The 22156-nt window shown below is 43.6% G+C and overlaps 1 protein-coding gene across 1 annotated transcript; it reads left to right on the top strand.

Annotated features, from left to right (window-relative positions):
- The first annotated feature begins 555 nt into the window (after positions 1-555).
- On the top strand, positions 556-15237 carry kctd12b (potassium channel tetramerisation domain containing 12b). The gene is made up of 2 exons (XM_069531132.1): positions 556-2021; positions 14267-15237. The coding sequence occupies exons 1-2, from the start codon at positions 1178-1180 to the stop codon at positions 14815-14817; spliced, it is 1395 nt and encodes a 464-aa protein (XP_069387233.1). The 5' UTR covers positions 556-1177; the 3' UTR covers positions 14818-15237.
- The last annotated feature ends 6919 nt before the right edge of the window (positions 15238-22156 follow it).

Genomic DNA, 22156 nt, shown 5'->3' with positions numbered 1-22156 from the left:
CAGTCAGTGGCTGCGTTTTAATAAGAATTGAGCCTTGGTGTTTGTTTTTATTACACTGTTTATTCCATCAAACTCTCATTGAGAAATAATGAATGAGGGCCTGATGGAAGCACAGGTTTCCTAACTGTTCTTTTACCATTTGTAATAATGAAATAAACGATGTGATGTCAAAGGAAATATATGTAAAGAGTCCAGCTAGTCAGGCTTCGTTAAACAGATTCTGTGGCTTTATCTGTTCAGGCAATTTAGGGCAATTAACGTTTCAATAAAACTTTGGGGGGGAAATGAAATCTCCCTGATTTCTGGAATAAAGAGCTGCCAGTGTTCCACCGCTCCCTGAGGGGCGCAGGCTGTTTTGACCTGGATCACAGCAGAGGCGCGTCACGGCGTGTGGGCGGTGCTTACCGGGATGAATAATGCCTTATCCCCCGGTTACGTTGCAGCAGAGTTACAGTCTGACACGAGAGAGAGAGAGAGAGAGAGAGGGAGAGAGGGGGGAGGCGCGGATGTGTTCGTTCACACACTGACACAACACCAAGTGATGGAAAGGTCCGAGGTCTTTTTATTCACCTTCCTCGTCTCTCACTACGTGTGGAAGATCCTCTTCATCACGTGGCTCTTCAGCATCGGGACCCCCACGGAACAAACCAACTATGGATTGCCTAATTGAAGTTGGGCCACCACCGGATCCCGTTTGCGCCAGGACCACGGAGCGACGTTAGAGAGAGAGAGAGAAGTTCGTTATGGACACTTGCGCAAAGCGAGCAATTCCTGATCACAGAGCTGGTGCCAAAAGCGGAATTTCATCCAGAGGAGAGCGCGTCTGTCTGCGCGTAAAGGACATGGACAACACGGCTCCTTCCAGCGCTGATGAAACTCTCTGCGCTATGTTTTAGTAAGAATGAGGCGAAGCTGTAGTTAGAATAGAGAGAGTGTTTGTGTGACTGTTCACTTCCTCCTGGATCTGTTGTAAGAGTGTTGGACAGCTTTTCTGCGCGCACACCAATTGTGCGTCGCGTCCGTCACCACAGGAGATCCACCGCGGCTGCACCTGAGATCTCTGACAGGCAACAGGCCTCAGCCACCACTGTGCCAGGGTTTGTTTTAAAACTTTCCCTGCAACCAAGAGAGTTTCTTAAAGCTGCACCTGAGTGCACCTGTGTGGCGGTAGTGAGCAATGGCTTTACCAGATAGTAGCATATCTGTGGAGGAACTGCCCTTCCCAGAGATTATAGAGCTTAATGTTGGAGGCCAGGTGTACATAACCCGCTACTCCACCCTCACAAGTGTGCCAGACTCTCTGCTGTGGGAGATGTTCAGTCGAAAGTCAGCCAAAGGTCTGGCCAGGGACACCAAGGGGCGCTTCTTTGTGGATCGTGATGGTTTCCTATTCCGTTACATCTTGGATTACATGCGGGACCAGCAACTGGTCCTTCCTGACCACTTCCCTGAACGTGGGCGCCTGCAGAGGGAGGCTGAGTTCTTCAACCTGCCAGAGCTCGTCAAGCTGCTGGTGCCCAAAATCAGCAAGCAGAACTCGCTGGGCGATGAGGGATGTCAGAGCGACCCAGAGGACTCCTCACCTGGGATTGACACAGCCCGTAACCTCAGCTCCCTGGGTGCTGCAGCTGCTGCGTGTGCCAGCCTGGTGCCTGGTGCCATGGATGGAAAACGTTCCGGGTTCATCACCATTGGCTACAGAGGCTCGTATACTCTGGGCCGTGACAGCCACACCGATGCTAAGTTCCGCAGGGTGGCACGAATCATGGTGTGTGGGAAGACCTCCTTGGCCAAAGAGGTTTTTGGGGAGACGCTCAACGAGAGTCGTGACCCTGACCGCCCCCCAGAGCGCTACACGTCCCGCTACTATCTCAAGTTCACCTTTCTGGAGCAGGCTTTTGACAAGCTGGCCGACGCAGGCTTCCACATGGTGGCCTGTAACTCAACAGGAACCTGCGCCTTTGCCCATGAGCAGACGGACGACAAGATCTGGACCAGCTACACTGAATATGTGTTCTACCGTGAGTGAGACTATATCGGCTTTGTTCCCCCGGTCCTCCACCCTCCAAGTGCCCCCCTTCCCTTAGCCTCCAGCCACCCCGTCTCTCTCTGACGGCTCCTGCACCAGTAGATGTACCGTAGATGTTTTGCCCTTTCATCTCTCTCTGCAGCATCCAGCTTTTTACCCTATGAACAGTACGCAGCAGTGGCCCTGACTCGTCTCCATGCTGGTCCAATCTGCAGCCCCCCCTCCTCAACCCCAAATCCAAACCCCCACCTCATCCTCAGGTCCAGCTCTTGCCTTCGCCTAAGCCGTCGCTCCATCTAGCTGTAGCCCCCCCAGTCCTGAACCACAGCCTCGTCCTGCAGAGACTGATACCTGCTATGTACTGTCTCCCCTTTGTACTCTACACATTGCATCTGCCTCGGTGAAGCACAATACTCTATCCCAGAGCTAATTTTGTTGAATAAGCAGCCCGGTGTGTCTATATGACCAGTGAAACCAGTCATAATGGGCATAAGGGAAAGGGCTTCAAAGAGATTGGCCGTAATGTACAGTGCTGTACTTTACCTGCTTACTCGAGCAGATTGGACTCTCTCCTGCTCCTCTGAACTAAATTACCAAATAATTGGACTTCTTATCAGCCTTGAGGGATGTGAGCAGCCCCAGCACAAGAAAAGAAGTGCAACACAAAATCTAATTTCGTTCAGTTTTTATTAAATATGTCCGGTACCATGTGGATAGGGAACGTGCCATATACAGTAGTTAGTTTTTTCCTGTCCAGAAATGAATGATTGAATGGGGAATTATATACTAAAGCCACACCAACACAGATGGAGGGGGGGGGGGCTTGTTTGTTTTTGAAGGGAAAAGTATGTTGTAGGTGTGTGTGGAATGTCCTTTTCACAAAGAATGAATGAGTAACAAGCTTTGATTCAAAGGAAAAAATAACTCCTAGGTCTTGTAGACAGAAAGAAAAGACGGACGAGGTGTGTGTATCGATTATACTACAGAGCTTTCAGTATTTTAATCAGCCACACTGGGAGGACGCAGGAGATGGGAGGCGTTATATCCCTCACAGCCCACTGCTCTTTGACATTTCTTTGCTCAATTAGACATTTAAGAGCATTTTTAGTGAAGCGCCTCCCGGGACAGGATTCCCACCACGACTACGTCTTGTTTCCATAAAAAAGAAAAATGTGCTTGTCACTTTAGTGGACCATGTCTCTGAATGTTCTGTAAACAACAATGTTATTCTTAATATTGGGTTCAGTATTAGTTGAAGCTGTTGCTTATTTGATGATAACTCTCACTCAATGTAAGTGAATACCCGGGAGAAAAGGGTAGGATTACGCTGTAGCTCAGCCAAAGCCCAATGTTTTCTCACCACTGTAGCAAAGGGCATCGGTAGGGCAGATTTATAATGAGCAGGTTCAGCTTCAGTCATGAAAGTTGAGAGACAAGTCTTTTCGAGTTACAGCCTCAGGACTGGTCTGCAACATCATATATACCTCAGGCTACAACACAAACTGAAGGGAAAGATCCAGGTGATGCAGACACAGAAAGGAAATGTAGAAGCTGTAATTTGATTTTGAGAATAAGACGTGCAAGTGACCTTTGAGTCGAGAAACAGCCAGCAAGGCAGTACAGTGCAGGATTTCACCTGAGGTGTCAGTTTGTAGTTTTGGCAGAACGCCTGACAGTGACAATAGATGTATTCCGAAATGTCTAGGAACGGCAATGTTGTGTTTCGGTGTGATGACGTGCTGTTGTTGACATCTGAGTCAATATGTGAGTCCTGCAGCAGTGTGTCACTGCAGGCGTAGACAACACTGAAATCAAAGTGTTCAGCAAAAAAAAAAAGAAAATTGATTTGTCAAATAAAAGATGTTTTCTTCCTATTTGGGTTGTTTATGTTCCATTCATAACAAAGCATTTCCACAGCCTTGAATGGCATTCCACATAAACTGTGAAGGGAAGTGGGTCATTTACTGCACTTTGAAATTTTAATTTTCAGTGACAATACAATCACAAGAGAACCCAATCCAACATTCCATCTCACCATTTCCCATTAAAATAAATGTCCCTGGACTTAAACTCTGCTTTATATTAAATGTTGAACACTCTGCCCTCAGGCACCATCGCCCTCTTCTTCCCATCTGCTTTTCCACATTTTTTGTTCTCTCGTTTTTTTCCCGTCCTCAGCCTGGACTTGAATGGAGCAGTTGACCAGAAAATAGGGCCAGGAAATGAGGACATGCATAGATAACAAGCTCCTTTAAAGCAGATTGCAAAAACCTCTACTTTGTTGCAAATAATTGACCTAATTATTTTGTACATAACAAATCTCCAAGCAGACTGGACATAAATTCAGGACGGGGAATTACAGTTGTTAAGGTTTCACGCAGAGCAATGATTTGTCCATTTTTAAAAGATTAGAAATGATTTTTGTCTGCTGTCAATAAAAACTCCCCTCAGAGAAAGAGAAGAGAAAAGTGGGCCATATGTTTTAAACTGGTACAACAGCCAGGTGTGTGTTCATGGTGGTTATGTAGCTGAGGTGGTCACATGTTTTATAAATTCTGTCTTGTATAAGCTTTTGTTACCTGGTGATTATCACATGTTAATTACCTTAGAATAAGACCTGTGAACCTGATCTCTGTCTGGCCTAGATAAGAGCATCGCTGATGAGCTCCACATAAAAAGTTAAAATATTTATGTGGCTCCTTTCCTGGAAAACAGAAGATTTTTGTTGCGGTCAGGAATGCACGACGAATCCTCACAGACGATACAGTGCCTGCAGTAACACACACACACACACACACACACACACTCTATCTCACACACAGTCAAAAGCATTCCTCTTGTCACTTTCCCCTGGTGCAACGCTGCAACACGGGGAGCGCCAAGGTCAGTCATTAGCACAGGCATGGAGAGACGTGTGAAATTTCAGGCATCAGTGTCCCGAACCGCTCTCTGTCTCTGTCTCCGCGAGTTGCCTTGAGACTCGACATTCCACAGTGGATGTGCGAGAAGTGTTGACACACAGACGTGGAGGAGCAGCAGCGGCGAGGTCGACAGGCCACAGGCTGTGATGACATGCTGCTGCTTGGGTTTCTTTTCTTTTTTTCTTCTTTGCAATGCTCTGTTGTGAAACTTGCGGCTGAAAAGTGCAGCACACCTGCCCCTGTACCATATGAGAATCCGGCTCTAGTTGTGTCACAGGGGTGGTACGCCTGTCTTATCCAGAGTGTCACAATAAAACATATTTTACAATGAAATACTGCCTCTCATGTCTTTTGGAAAAAATCAGAATATAGCAGATTTGACAGACCTGCTCACCACACAGCACACAATCAATTATTCTATATATTTTTTTTAATTCCTACAACAGTAGTTGAAGTTAATACAGTTCCTCAGAAAGCTTTTGTTGTTCATTATTGAACTTTTGCCACATACCCTGAGAGTACAAGCCTGTTCCCTGCAGCCTGAGGCAGTGACGTGACCCATGTGGTGTTCCCCTGCTGCTATTGTCACTGTAGGCGGCCTTTCATGGCAGCGTGCCTTGGTCCCGGTCTGCTTTGCACTTTTAGCATGACCCCCTTGTCTCATAGATCACCTTTCCTGTTTGGAAAAAGAAAAGAGAATGGAAGAGGATTTACGTCAAAGGAGAAAAAAAAGGGATTGGAAAATGGGGCAAGGAAGCGAGGAGAAACAGATAACCTGGTAGAGGAAGACATGGGACAAAGAGAGAGGATTTAAGTGCTGAAGAATTCAGCGTTCTCGTCTTATCTCTCTTCCTGAGCAACTTCAGTCTGAAGAGGTTCTGGAATCGTCCCGGCACACTCAGCACTGGGCCGTGGCTGCAGTGTGATGTGTGCCTCAGAGGCCTGTCAGCTCCGTCAGCACTCAGAGAGAGATTCAGTTCCACCATCGATCCACAGGATTACTCAGCATGGTTTGGATCATACAGTATATCGATTCGTAGTAGGATTGCATCAAGAAAAGAAAACTGCATGGGAATCGTGAGCTGTGGCTTTAAATTCATCCAGCTCAGGTTCCCATGCTGCATCTTCTTTCATGAACAGCACCAGCATATGCTTTATAGAGCCACAGTGACTCATTTTCTCTGCACTTTACAGTATACTATCAGATTCTGTCTTCACGCTGTTGTTAATGTTTACCCTCCACATTCGGCCGCAGCCATCTGTGGCTCTCAACTTGTTTATGTCTCTGCGGCCTCTACATTCGGATCGGTGTGCCAGTGCATTTTGGCGACGTTTTCTTTTTCCGCTCGTGTGAATGTTTGCAGAGCAGGTGGGACGAGTATTCGGGCCTCTGTGTAGGGTGGGTCAGCTCTGCATGGGGGGGGCCCTCCCTGTCTCACAAATGCGCTGAGCATGCAGTTGGCATCTCTGAACGCGCAGCTACGCACAAACACAGACGGACACGTGCACAGAGGGAGGGAAGTTGCTAGGAAGAAGATGAGCGACAGCCCTCCTGTGCAACGCTAATGAGTCGCAAGGTCTCAGATCCGATTGCCCTCCTTTCAGTCGTCATTGTGATTAGTTAAAAATGCATTAGCAGGCAAACAAGCAATTTGCCTTCCTCCTCCTCTCTCGACAGCAATAACCTGGAGAGGTCCATGCTAATATGGAAAAGCTGCTAATTACCTGGGAGCAGCGTCAGCCAATCGGAGGAGAGAGCATTCAGCAGCCTCCTCAGGCCTACCGCAGATTTCTCCATCAACTTCAACATGTGTGTGTCTGTCTGTGTGTGTGTGAGGAGAGTGTATGCATGTTGTGTGTTTAAACGTCAACAGAAATCTTTCCGTTCTTTTATTTGTTTTCACATGTGTGCGTACGTGAGCTCAGGCCCCGCCGTGTGTTTATGCATGTCCTTGATGGCAACACGGTTCACCCACGCTGCCATGTAAGCCCACATGCACGGAGTACAGTAGCGCTGGCTCGGGGCATCTTTATCTTATTGTGCATTGGTTTATTTATAGTGAGCCAGGCATTGAGCCAGATGTGTAACTTCATTGCTCCGCTCTATCCTCCAGCATAGGTACACATGATTTACTGCCTCTTCCTCCTTCTCCCTTGTTCTCCTCCTCCTCTTCACACACGTCTCCTGCAGAGAGCAGCTGTCTCAAAACATATTGAGCCCCCCCCTGAACTCCTGCTGGACTTAATCATGCAAGGTCAGTGGGTAGTCACACCCGAGAGGAGAGGCAAAATGGGGTTTTAACACAGAACGAGATCCAGCGGCCGGAAACGGTAGAGCAGATTAGGACAGTATTGATGTACAGGGCTGTGTTTTTTCATCCATCTCTTATTATTCTGCTTTGCTTCACAGTCTTTTTTGTCTTTCTTTAAAGCCCCAAGACACAGACAGAATAACGAAGAACTGGAGAAGTGTGGAGACACAAAGCAAAAGTAGGATGGGAATGAGGGAGCATGAAATTAGTTAGAGAGTGAGTCAGAGAGTCAGAGGCAAGTTGTAGGATTAAAAAAAGGAGAGTTACAAAAAAGAGGATAACTCGAGCAACGGTCCTCAGTACAGCAGAACAGAGATTGTAAATATGTGATGAGGAGTGAGAGGAGTGAGGCGGCAGCAGTTTGAGAGGAAATCGGACAAACTGTGTGGTAGATTAGGTAAACTGAGCAGGAAGCTGCAGCAATAACTGATGAGAAGTGACTGTTATAAACGTTTCTCCTTAAAAAGCAGAAGAGTCTCCATCCAAAGGAAAGTACACAAGTTTCTTTTGTTCCCTATTCAAACCAAAGTCCTGCTCAAGTCCCATGTGATGAACATATATTTTATCTGCATCTATTTCCCAGACTGCACAGCTACATGGTACAACAGGATGACACAGAATTTAGTTTTTAAAACATCACAAATAACTATGTGCTGGTGCATCTACATGAAAAAATGTAGGCTCACCAGTAAAACGTAAAAGTTAGTCTGGTGCCCTGCTGTAATAAATGTGTTAATGATAAACAATTGAGTATGGCCCTTGAAGGATGTTATACAAATTAAAATGGCCCTTGATTGAAAAAATGTTCACCAACCCTGATTTAGACGGATAATTACAACCACATTGAAGAGATTTGTAATATTATGAGAACAAAGTAGTTATTTAATGAGAAAAATCTGTCTTACTCTTTCTTCAGAATAGACTCAGTTTCTGCAGAAATCTCTGGTATTAATGATAATGTGCTGCTATTGAGCCAAACAATGAAGTATTTTGTTGTTTGTAAAACCAATACTAAAGTATAGCCTCACCAGATGGCCCACATCCTTCATTTTAATGCGGGCAACAGACTGATCTTCTGATATTCCCTCTCTAAAATAACACATTACAAAATTATTATTATTATCAATAATTTACATAATATTCAGACTTGATTATTGCAAAAATAAAACTATTATCAACTCATTATATTACAGAATAAAGTTAGTATAGTTACTATTTCCCTTTAAGTCGCCCGTCATACAAAATGATCACAAATGTGGGTTCTCACTAAGGAGGATTGCAAATAGATTTATTTGATTTTAATCCTGATTATTTGAATACAGCTTTATGTTATTTAAATTGTTGTTAAATCTTCGACTCATATTCTTTATTTAGATCAATATGAGACAGTATCAGCTGATGCTATAGACAGCTGATATTTTCAAAATTGTCAGCCAGTGAGCATTTAGTTTGAGGAACACTCAGAGAGTACATGCCTCAGCCAAGGCTTGCACCCTATCTCACCATGTTACAGGAAGTGAAAAGTAAATCCTGGGTTGATTTAACGGCTCCCTTCTTGTTCCATACCCCATGAATCCACTAAGTTTCAACAAAATCAGTTTAGTAGTTTTTTTCAGTAGTACAGACACAGACAGAGTGATGGGCTGGGAGCACTCCTTCACCTGCACCAGAGGCTCAATCAGTGCAGGTGAGAGCTGTTGGCTGATTGATCCTCAGGTTTAAAAGGCAGCAGCTGCGCTGTCTCAAGAAGACACTCAGGACTGAGAGAGTCATGGAGAGACACAGAGATACACGAGCAAAGCTCATAGAGGGACAACCTGAGAGGACAGAGACTGAGCTGTAAAGCTAGTTCCTTTAAGATGGAGTTGTGAGTTTTTCTGTCAATGTTGTGAAAGTACCATGAGCAGTCAGTATGTTGCTGTAGAGCAGTGAGTTGTAAATGGGACTCTTGGTGCTGTTGTGCAGAATGAGATTCACCTTGGCCATCTGGAGACTTGGGCTCTAATCTGCCCCTCTAATTATCAGTAATCTGAACAGTCAGGCTTGTCCTTGGTGCTGCAGTCGTCAGGGCATGTGGTCTGGACCCTGGCTCAAACCGGGCTGGAGACAAGGAGCAGGTGGAGGGGGGCGGGGGAGACGGGGGGCTCTGCAGCAGCTGAGGGGGTGCCAGGACAGGCTTGAGGGTGCTTATATGCAGTCTGGTTACAAGCTGTGGAAGCCAGGCAGCGGCTCAAGGTGTTTAACGCAGGAGGAAGATAAAGAGGACACATGGAGTAAATGTAGATCTGAGCAAGCCTGTGAAAAAGACTAGTATGATACTATTCAATTACCAAACTAGTGCAGTGCCCGTTCTGAACCTGCCTGTGTGGAATGGGCTGTTTGCTTGACCTGTGTTAAGGCTCTGGAGCTGCTTCAGAATTATTCCATGTCATTAGTGAGAGCTCCTCAAACACTTCGGTGGGCTGGACATTGTTTGTAGAGCCTTTTATAAAAGTCTAAGTGTCCATCCTACCTGGTTTATCTGCAATTAAGTTTTTATAGTGAACGTTTGTCATAAAATAAAACTGATTTAACTTCATTACTGTTCTTGTGTGGCTTTTATATAAGTATGAATGATTGACACTTTACTGGTGTTATATTCTCATATGTAAATTCAAAACTTTTCAAAATAAAATAGTAATTCAGCTTTATATAATGCTTAACAGCAACAACAAGAACGCTGTGCTTTTTCTTTGAAAACAACCTGCTGAACAGGAAGTGATTCTGTGAATAATGGAGATCAGCACCAGCACTTGCCAAGTGTGAAGCCGATTAGATCAACGGCTCTCCAGATAGGCAACCCACGTACAGACAGAGACAGACGGACGTTTGTGGAATTAGTAGATCAGTGCTCTGAAAAACATTATCTGTGGGTCAAGCCTGACTCAAAGTTTCCCTTCAAACACCTCCCTCCCTTTCTTTCTTCTCACCCTTTCATCCCCTCTTTGCTTTTCTTACTTGGATGCAGCTCCAGCTGTTTCTTCAACATCACTTCGACTGACAGATTTGTAATTGCTCAGAGGTTCGTGAGTGCACTCCACTGATTCTGATATGGACGACTGTGTTAATACCCCAGCATGCACAGTTTAGTCAGAGGAAAATATTAGTGTCACCATGTCTGATTACGCCCCCGTATGTATTCACTGTGGCAGCCGTCAGAGAGGAAAGACAATGAGTGAGAAGAAGTGGTGAGGCCCACTCTGTCATTAGGCACCATACAGATCATTTCACAAAGCAGATGTTGGATATCGGAGCTGAATACTAGGTAATTAGATATAAAACATGCTGTAATTGCCAAACTTATGTAGCGTGAGCTGAAGCCATATGCACAACTTCACACCAGGGAAGAAAGGCTTCCGCTTTAGTCCGACAACATTACTATGCATTTGTGTAGCTCCGGCTCCCGCACATTATTGTGCTGTTACCATAATGCTGTCCTCTTGTTTGCCAGTCTCCCCATCCTCGAGCCACAGCACCTGTCAGCGGACATAGGGACTTTTAAAAAGACCTCATTGGTTGATTTATCCGTCATATTCAAGTTAATTCAGAAGCAGTGGATATGTTCATGTTTAATCCGCTTCACCCCACATTCGAACATCTCTAGGTCTGTAATTACACTGATTGTATGGAAATATAAACTATAATGATTGTTAAGAGCTACTTAAAATGACAGAAACGATCTGTGAGAAAAAAATATTGGATGTGTAAACTTTGACTTTTTAGTTTGGTCTATGTCCCATCCACTAACATGGAGGAGGCGGGGACTCAAAGACATGTTACATGTGTTTAAATAATCAGTGAATAATGATTTGTTCTCACTGGGTTAGGATGATAGTGCCGACATAACTTCTCACAAATTGCGGAGTATCTGTTTTTCACACTTCATCATGGCTTCATGTCGTCTGTGTGTGTGAGAAGACACAGTGTCCTGGTGAAATATAAAGATGTAGGTGAGAGTAACTTTACAAAGCGTGGAGGATACATTTTGTGACAGAGTGCTGCTAAACCCTGGCAACCGGGACACATTAGAGTTGCTAATAGCAGTAATGACGGCAACGGAGAGATGTGTCACACTGAACAGATGGGAGAGAGAGAGCGAGGCAGATACAGAGAGGAGACAGTGTGTGAGAAAGTGCTTTGGCTTTTGCATAGATCCCTGGAGAAGTGGCCCAGGGAAAAAGGGTTGAGTGCACTCTTTCGCTGTTCTCCTCCATAAGGCTTAGTGGTGGAGGAAAGCATGGAGCCCATCCCCCAGTGGATTATTCCTCTGACACTGCTAAGCCCCCATACTCCCACATCCATGCAGCCCTCAAACACATGTATTCACTACGAGAGACAGTGAATGCAGCACACACACAAACACACACATGATGGAGCGCATGTTTTTGCCACCCCTCCTTCCTGTCGCCTACATCCTCTGTCTTTATCTGTCCTTCTTTCAAATGCCAATACATGCCCAGGACACACACACACACACACACACACACACACACACACACACATAAACACACACACCTACTGAATGGACACACATATGCTTGCTTGCACAAACACACAAGATGACACTCACTTTCTACTTTATCTCATTGGCACTTTCTCTCTCTCTCTCTCTCACACACACACATGCAAACACACAACTACAGTATGAAGGCATGCATGCAGAAACACACCAGATGATACTCGCTTTCTACTCCTTCTCACTCATGGACTGTGCACGTTTTGTCACACACATGCACAGCCGTATTCAGGTATTCAGAAAGCCAAGGCAGTGGGAGAATATTCTGTGCCGCCTCCATTTGACACAAGCAGCTTTTCCTGTTATATAAGATGGGTTACCGTGACGATGAGCCCTGTAGAAGGAAAGAGCGCAGGCCCTCCTGGATCTTTGTATGTCAGTGCACATGTGTGTGTTTGGGTTGTGTGTCTCTCGCGAACATATTGTACCTGTTCATCTCTGCATGTGAGGCGGTGAGAGGAGAGATGAGCACTTCCTGTGTATTTGCGTGTGCTGTAGCAGCATGTACTGTATGTGGCGGCTTCACTGTGAGAGCCAGAATGCGTGTGATTAATATTGTGTGACTGTGCATCCATTGGATGACGCAGTGCATGAGCAGCATGCATGCAGGACTGTCGCTACTGTTTCACTTAGTGTATAGCCAGGTCCACTCTCATGTGAATAAATGTTTATTTATTAAGTATTTTCTTCTCTTTTACATCACTTTTTCTGAAAGTCCACAACAATAAGAAAAAAATCTTTTCCTGGAGCCACAGCAGCTTTGCACCATTTCCTGTCGAGGCCTTTTTGAAATTGCAGTTTGTTGTTTACAGAAGCAGCATGAGGAAATTACCAAATAAAGATTCTCCAAAACGGATCACATGAGAAGTGAGTCTGAGAATGCATATAGATTTTGGATTGGTTGTGTTTGCCTAGTCAACTCCACAACACAAAAAAGACCATTTTAAAAATTACTAAAAGGATGCATATTAGAAATTCAGCAGCTTAACAGTGGGCGAGGCCTGAGTTTGCTGTTCAAACCCGAGCCTGTGTGTAGACAGTGAAAACCAAAGACGAGTGGGAGCTTGAATAGAACGCCCACTTGTTTCTAAAAATTAGTGCTTGTAAAGAGAGTGAGAGAGAAAGGGGGGTGAGTTCAAAACGGTTGATGGGCCTTCAAATACCGAGAGGTGCAGAATGTGCATGTGCCACCTATTCGGAGAAGTGGCACGGCAGCAACCTCCTCTGTCCTCACACAGAGTTGAGATGGAAAAATCAACACACCATGAATAATGGCTTGTCGGGCTCGAGTCAGGAGGTTTCATGCTCCTCGCTCAGCCACTCTCCTTCTAGAACGATACAAATGCAAACAAAAGTGAGGAGAAATTCTGTATTTGTGCAAAACTGTCCTCCACTCTCCTTATCGCTCATTTCCTTCCCTCTCCCACGGAGCTCCTTTTCTCTGCTTATTTCTGTTTCCATAATGCTCCAACAAGCTCCTGTGCCAGCATGTGTTTACTTTTGTGCTCCTGGAGACAAAGACTGTGAAGCTTAAAGCCGAGGTGCTTGCAGCTATGCCAGCCACATGCTACTGACACACTGTGATAGGAACAAAACAAATGGAATACAATTTTTGTGCAAAGTTCCCCTGTTTCCTAAAACACACCAGATGCCTGACTACAAGGCTGTGTCTGAAATCACCCACTTATTCTCTAACCCCTAAAGACTTCTCTATAGAGGACTACATAGTGAGCTGATGGGCAAATTAAAAAAACGCTGCACTACTTTCTCTGCACCGGTATATTTTGTCATTTTCGCAGGATTTTAAACACGATTTTAATCCCATATTAAAATGTTTATTTTACACTTGGTATTAATACTTTTAGTAAAAAAGGCATGCTGATTGACCATGTTTAAATGTAGAAATAAACTTGTGAGCCGCCATTTGTGCTGTGATGCACTGCTCTGTTTTTATTATATATTTTTCCACAATGACTCACAGATTCGTCTCGTCTCGGTCATGAAATAACAAAGTACACCATTGGAAATATGAGGGACATACACTAAAACAGACAAATGGAAATCCTTTATCCTCACATCCTCCCTAATTCATTCTGTTCTTGCTGTTCTCTCTCCTCTTTTCTTCATTTTTTTTCTTGTTATACCACAAGTGCAATGCATGATGGTATATCACTACTTTTCACAATGCACTGTGGGATACAATCAGTCCACCATACACCATACACTCAACACTCAGCACTACAGAATGGCAAATTCACTATATTAGTGAGTGATTTCAAACACAACCCAAATATTAAATATAATAAACATATTAAATCAGTATTGAATCAGAAGGGTGATTCCAAGTTCATGTCATGAATCCATCTTCTCATCAAACTCTTGGCAAGAAAATGAATGAACTCATCAATTAACTTAATACATTTGACTTAAATCTTTCTTTTTGTTGCAGGTGTTTCATCAGTAAATTCCAAGACAACAACCTCTGACCCTCCAGCTCTCACTGCCGCTGAATCAGTGTGTCATGGCAGTGCCGGTCGAACCAAAAGCCTTCCAGAAGCCAAGAGCGTCACAACACTGAACATACGAAACCCGCTGCACCTGGACTCTCCTCCTCCTCTGACGCCTCCTCTTCCTCCGCCGCCTCTTCCTGCTGCGGACAGCCTGGACCTCCCGCCTCCATCACCTCCGGCCCTGCCTCCGCCTCTACCACCATGCAAACCTTTGTTTACTTCCACCCCTCCTCCTACTTCCTCGACGCCGCCTCCTGCCGAGAGCCCCCAGCGTCCCACCACCCTCAACCTAAAGACACTGCCACGGCCCTCCGTGCGGGAAAATGGCGGCCCGGTGCTTCAGATGGATGAGGAGGAAGAGGAGAGGAAGATGCTGGAGGAGGATCTGAAGAAATGCATTGAGGACTTCAGAAAGATCCGCTTGCCCAGAGTGTTTCCAGATCGTAAGCGGCACTGGCAAAGTGACTTGCTCAAGAAGTACAACGCGTAGAGCGCTTTGCTTTGGCGAGGCAACGTGATGAACAAACTTGACAACTCCTGATCTTTATTTTCACAGCAGGTTTACTTAAACTTCTAATGTGGTAGTGTTTGCATGTCAACAGAACAAAACTGATTAGTGCTTATAGGCTGAGCGAGTCCAGCAATCACAAACAAGATTAAAACACTAAGATGTGTCTTTTCCCATCATAGCAAACACTTCCCCTTTAGAAACTGTTGTTGAGATATATTGTGAATAACTTTCTTTTCACTCAGTCGAAGGGTAATATATGTAATGTCATTGATTAGATATGTCTGCCCCTCTCTCTGTAACATGTCCGCTGATCAAACAACTGGAAAAATGTGAGCTAAGTGTGAAAGTTTTAGGCGCATGACCTTGCTGATGCAAAATAAAAGAAGAAAAAAAGTGAAATATCTGCTTCTTAGCATTTATGTAACTATTTCACCTCATTAATATTAACCCTGTGACTTCAAAAGCCTTCGATTCAAAGGGCTCTGCAGTTTTTGCCGTCGCATTATCTCCAAGTCAGGAATCAGAAAGAGAATTTGGCGTACCAGGAAGTGAAGTGAGTAATTACAGGCGGCCAGAATGTGGAATAATAATGACAGTAATGACTACATGAACCAATGCACAGTGCCATTTGTTCCTCTATGTGTGTGTGTGTGTGTGTGTGTGTGTGTGTGTGTGCTTTCCTTGTTGTAGGATATATGAGATAAGTCACACTGAAATGAAAAATTAATTGGTATTTATCTTGGTTACCATGCAAACTAATTTTCACGCACTAAAAGCAACAAGACATTCAGGAAATACAATTTGTGATAGATAGAGGAAAAGTTTGCCACTAAACTCCTCTTTGTGAATTAAGTGTGGAGAATGAGCTAGGAACTAGTTTGCTTGGCTTACAGCTTGGTTAGTTTAGCTTAGCATAAAAAATGGGATAGTGTGTGTTACAAGTTATTACAATCGAGATACAAGGTGTTCATTGAGGAGCTTTAGCTGTTTTCTGTAGTGGCTGCATGTGAGAAGGCAAATGTGAGCATGCTGCTACTTAACAAACAGACATGAACGTGGTATTAATCTTCACATGTAATTGGCAAGAAAGTGTAATATGATTTGGGGATAAATTCTGCAGGAATTCAATAATATTCCCATGTTTAAATATTAAAATCCCATTAGGTTTATGTAAATTAATATTTCTTGTGGTTTCCTCATGGGTTAAAACCTGAAATGTAACCCCTCCCCAGTACCTTATTATAGCCTACCCTAATCAAATCCTCCACCTCCACATACTCTTCATTTAACATGTAGAATTAGAAGATGAGATATTGTTGTTTAACAGGAAGCCAGCCTATATGTTTTAGAAGCGAACCATTAACACAATTGTCATGTTGCCTACAAAGACCCGGTGGAAGGACCCAAATGCAGATTAAACAAAGTTACAGCAATAAGCTAAAAAGACACAAACTTTGGAGACAACTTGAGTCCTATTTCTCCTGAGTAGAAGAGTATAATACTTGGATTCATCACTGGGAAGTAAACGTTGCATTTCTATTTGTTAGGCCTTTCATGATTAGTTACAGTGAATTTAATTACATAACAGTAACACATAGTTACATAAGTCGTGCAGCTGGACTTTGGGTGTTCAGTCCTGAAAACACAGCAGGCTACCCCCTACTCTCTAAAGTTACTCGCAACAGTGACTCTATACTAATTACTGTGACAACTCGTCAGTTTCCTGTTTCCATGAGTAAAAACAACAGATGCAAGAAAAAAGGCGATGTGAAATTTAGGCTTCAAATTAAGCTTCAAGTGCAATAATAAGCATTACAAAAAGCCAAATCCAAAACAAGGCTTACGGTCTGTTGTTATCTGACCAACCAAAGTCCAAGCTGCAGCTTTTTCTTTTGCACAGCACCTGGAGTCACCATGATGTTGATTTATCCCGGTTTTCCATCAGCACCCTCGGTCTGATGCAGCTCAGCTCTCTTATTATTGAGGCTAAGACGTTAATCCTGAAGCGTTGGCTGAGAGGGAAGTTTTATCTTGTTAAACATCAGACAAATAGAGTAGTTTTATCAGGCACATTGGCAACCACTAAGGAGCAATAAAGATATCCTCATGCTCTGAGTAGAGGATTAACAACAGATTAGGATTTGTCACAGTCTCTCAGCAGCAGGCCATTCCTCTTGCAGGCAGCAAAACAGTGACAATTTATGCCGTCCACTGAGTCTCTGCCGAAACTTTTACTCTTCGACATCAACACTCGTCTCCAACAGGCTGCTGATTGCTGAGAAATCCATAGAAAAGATTCCACTCTGCAACTCATTACAGTATTGCCTCATCAGCTCCTTCTCTTGAATTTCTCATCTTTCAGCTTTGGCTCTTGGACAGCGACGGAGTGCTGGCGGGGCTGCCGGCTTCGGAGAAGTGTCATCAGAGCGCGCCTGAGCTAGGGATGCACAAAGAGGACTGAAACAACAAGATTTGAAATTCCTGTTTACTGCGGCAGGAGCTCCACAGTCTGCTGTGTTGGAGTCCTGTTAGACAAAACAGAGGTCCACACCCAAAACCAGAGCACTGGATTTGCATTTTGGCCTCTCCATAAGAATCTGTCCACTTCTCAATTCTCTTTCACCCTTTGTTTTTTCCCCCCTCCTTCCGTATAACTCTCTGAAGCTGGCCTTTTGACTTATTATGGATGCACTATGAGGATTTGAGCTCTGAAGTTGATAGGCTCAGCCTTTCAACAAAGGGAATACTTACGCTTTGAAACCGAGAGGTAGAGCAGTCCTGGTGGGAACAGGACCAACAGAGAAACATTCTTTGACAGAATATTTGAGCACTTCAGATCAAACCTATGAATCATTGCGTTGGTGATTATAAGTGGACAGAGGTGGAGCTAACCATGGGTTCTTTCTTCAAAGTTGAAGTTTTCAATGTTTCGGCATCCAGGGTTAAAAGACAACAAAAACTAAATTAAGCCTTGCTCCATAAGATACAGCGACAGTGCCAAGACTTTGAGTGGTTTCCTATATCCAAATTTGAAAATGTCACCTTTAGAGCTGCATCTAATTAGATGAAAAAGATCCACTAATCAATACATCATAATGAGTAAAGGGAATACAACCATCGGGTCTGAAAAAGTCGGAGAGTCAGTCAAATCCCTCCTCTGTTTCGAGGTAGCACCATACACTGACCAGAGCAGCCTTCGGCAAGAACACATCGAGTCGGAGGCAACGCCACAGACATCCTGAGCACAGTCTTCCATCTTCCTTTCACAGACGTATCCCTTCTTTGCTTTTTTGCTGACACATAGGTTGCCTTGCATTTGCATGAAAGAGCACCTTGCAGATTTATTTCGAATGGCGAGCAATATATTAGCATCTCATTTCTTCGGGGCATGAGTTATCTCTGGTACAGTCGGCCCTCCTGACAATTAAAGCTTAGCTGAAATTCATCCTTGTAAAATAAAAAACAGCGCTGCAGAGAGGGTCATGGGATATTTTAGTATCTCTCCAGTCACGAAGAGTTTCACTCTTCCAGATAAACTTTGTGCTCAAAGCAGTACGTATGCGCTAATGAAATGTGGCTTAAAGGGAGATAAAAGAACTGAGGCCTAATTATTACGCCAAAAATGGGAGTGCAGAGAGTTGAGCTTTCTAATTCACTCGTGGGTTCATACTGGTGCTAATTAATAATCTTCAGCCTGTACCTTTCTTCTTATCAGTGGTTTGGTCTGACATTAATCAACAGTCTGAAAAAATGGCATGTTACTCGTTTGTTATGAATATAACTAACTGGAAAAAGAATACAATTACATATCACTATCAACGATTTACTCAATACTCCAGTATGTTTGTTTGTTTGTCTGTTAGCAGGATTATGCAGAAACCACTAAACAAATTACCACTAAACTTGGTGGAATGATACGATATAGGTCAAGAAAGAACGGTAAAAATTTAGTTTTGGATCCAGATCAAGGGGAGGATGACATTTCCACTATTTCCCCAGGCATAATTCATGGATCTTGATGAAAAGGATCAGATATATTTAGATATCAGTCCCCCATATCTCTGGCTGTGTGTAATTTGATGCAGCATGATTGAATTTAAGGAGACTGTTGGTGGAGGTATGTGCTCTCCTGAGTGTCATTCTAGTTTATTTATCTCTATTCAGGTTCAGGGGACAATTCTGATTTACACACTGAAATTTCACATCAGTCGTTGTTGTGGCAGATGTGCACACTCAGATTTTGTGCATGCTCCTTAAAGGTCATGGAATGATGCATGCCTTTTTTTTATTAATAAAAAAAAAAACTGAAAAGAAAGCATTTCTTGGAGTGGTGGGGAAATTGTTTGGCTTACAGCTAGAAAGCCTCGTAAATCATGTTAAGGGGCTCTGTAAATTCATGAAAAAAAAATAAAAAATGAAACATTAACACAGACGATTCATTATTTTGTGGCATTAATAAGACATTTCCAGTAAAGCACTATACATCCTTGGAGACGTGAACCTGATTATGTAAACTAAGGCTGCTCTGGAGGTCTGATTACTGTAAATCATGTAAGTGCTTTAGTCAAACTCTTACCTTAATCCTGTTATTTACACTGTCTTCCTTTTGCATGTCAATGCAAATATCCTGAACGCCTGAGTATGTGTGTTTGGTCCCAAATGTGCAAGTGCAATAGTAACAACAGCTACAGCGGTGAAAATGCAACTTGCACAAACAGAATGTGCATCATAGCCCATATCCTCCATGTAGCTTCAGGAAACGTGCCTGCGCGTAAATGTTCTTTAAACAAATGTATGTTATTCAATGGAGAGCAGAGCTGGCTCTCCCCGCAGGCCGTCCAGACAATCAGCAGGAGACACATGCTCAGGAGAGAGGCAGTGAAGAGGAGCACAGGGCCAGAGAGAATGTGTCAGACTCCAATCACAGCTTTTCCATTTCCATCATTAAAACCTGGAGCCTAATCCTGCAGCTACTTTAATCTCCTAATTCTGGACCCTTTTCTCTCTGCACACAGTGCACTCCTCTCTCTCTCCCTCACTGATATAAAATCACACGTTTCCATAGATGCATCACGCACACTTCACACTTCTATTGTAGGGTCACTTTTCATGCTTTTAAATCCTTGGCATCAATGTGCCTGCTATCATAACTGTGCACGGAGAGGGTTGTGCAGCACGTTTCTGCCGTCTCCATGATCCTTGTCAAGCCCCGCACATGATTAATGATATGTAAGAGGACACACAGCAGCATCATGCGTAGTGCTGAATAATTGGAGGGAAGCAGGCATGTGGAGATGAGCAGTAGCATGAAGTAGATGGAAACATCAGATGACTTGATTACCACGTGTCACATTAAAGAGTGAATTTGTGGGAATGGCGCGGCAGATGGCCTGGTAGTCTGATCCGGGAGCCAAGTGCCTGGCCCGTCACAGCTCTCTGTGGAAAATATGACATGGCCTGTCTGAAAGCGAGGCACATTGCCTTGTTGCTGTTTTGCTGCGAGATTGTAACAACCTCCTTTGCTGTGTGAGAATTATAATGAACCAAATATAGAAACAAATTTCAAACAGACTGAGCCTCCTGTGGAAGAATAATATAAATAAGAACTTCTAAGTGTGGAGGCAGTGGAGATACAGTACGTCATTTCAACTGATTAAAATTCTGCCGCATCATTTTGACAGTTGTCCCAAGACGCTGTTGCTCATTAATGCTTGTGTAGGCCGCAAACCACTGCCCCATGTTCGATTATACACCTCGGCTTTTGCAGATAGTTGCATTTTTATGCAAAGCAACGGGTGCCCTCCTGACATGTCGCCCTCCAGGCCACACGCTGTCAACGTGGAGAGGAGTTCTAATGCAGCCTGACACAAATGTAAGCTGCAGCCGAGTCGCCTGGTTTGTGGTCTGTGCCGTGCTCTGACTGGTCTCAGGATCTGTGGTTCATGAACCGTCATGGGATGGAAGCTCAGTGGAGACATGATGAAGGATATAAACTGTAGACATATCGCTGCATCAGGAGCACAAATGAGACAAGGCGTCCTGTCCGTGGACCTTGTTTGGTTGTGATGTGGATTTTCTCCTTTAATATTGAAAAATTGATAGCAAGTTACTTAAGTAAATTAATTCTGTGTAACATAAGAAACTATAAAGGGCTACAAAATGAAGGGCACTGACTCAAAAAGAGGTCAACTAAGCAATAAAGAACACACTCAATCAAACATAACAAAACTGCTTATTAAGACATGGACTAGTCTAGACAAACACAAAGAGGGGCTGTACAAACTACTAACATTAATTAACCAACACACTTAAGACATAAATAACCTATCAAAAGAAACCTATCTTCAAAGAAAGTTTTGTGTTAAACAAATGATAAAGAAACTATAATAAGAAAGGATTTGGGAAATCTTAAACCAAAGTGTCTTACTTTGCATAATTGTGTGACTCCTTGCACACAGCGCTAGCAGTGGACAAGGCTCACATGACATCTGAAGAAAAAGTTGCCTTTGAAACATCAAGCTCTTAATCCTATTAGACATGACCTCCCTTAATGACATTTTTAAGACTGTTAAAAGTCGCCTGCAAGTCAACAACAACATAAACAATCCTGTTTCCTCACCGCATCATGAGAGGATTTTACTTCCTCAGTGTCACTTGCTGCATTATACTAAGGTTGATTATTCTTGCCTATGACAAATTTATTGCCAATAAAACTTTCAGTGAAATTAAAACATAAAAACCAGCATTAACTCATATTTTGCAACTTTTGGGTCCGTAGAAACACAAAGTACTGACAGAGCAACAACTTTTAAATAACAGTTTTGGACCACATCACACATACGGCCCACATACTGCATGGAATGATGGCACTTGGGCGGTCCATTACTGTTTGTCAGATCTGGGCCACAAGTAAACCGTAGTAATACCGCATGTCAAAGGGGAAAATTTTGTTTTACCATTTTTACCCCAAGTGGGGACCTTTAGTCTTACGTCTATTTTGTGGCCACAAGAAGGCCAGAAATGCTGCATCATTGCCTGAAGTGGTCTACATCCGTATGCTATCTGGGTATGGTGAAAGTGCAGTTAGTCATTTATACATTGAGCAGTTAAGGTGCAACAGTTGGAGTCATTTTCTGTCAGGTTTTTTTTATTCCAATATTTACTCTATTAGCTCGGTTTTTGGTCTCCACCAACCTCTGAGGGAAATGTGTGGTTCTTAAGCCGTTATAAGCTTCACTGTGTTCACCATCTTGACACTAACTTTGTGAAATACCTTTTAATGAGTTTATCGAAAACAAAAATCTACTCATGCTTACTT

The sequence above is a fragment of the Paralichthys olivaceus genome, chromosome 9, assembly GCF_024713975.1.
Source record: "Paralichthys olivaceus isolate ysfri-2021 chromosome 9, ASM2471397v2, whole genome shotgun sequence".
NCBI lineage: Eukaryota > Metazoa > Chordata > Actinopteri > Pleuronectiformes > Paralichthyidae > Paralichthys > Paralichthys olivaceus.
Note: the sequence above shows the minus strand (reverse complement) of the source record. Positions and strands in the feature narration are given on the sequence as shown.

Excerpts from the sequence above, each read along its gene's own strand:
- kctd12b (XM_069531132.1), top strand. The coding sequence starts at position 1,178 with ATGGCTTTACCAGATAGTAGCATATCTGTGGAGGAACTGCCCTTCCCA. Across the intron at positions 2,022-14,266 it reads CACTGAATATGTGTTCTACC|GTGTTTCATCAGTAAATTCC; the intron begins GTGAGTGAGACT and ends TTTTTGTTGCAG.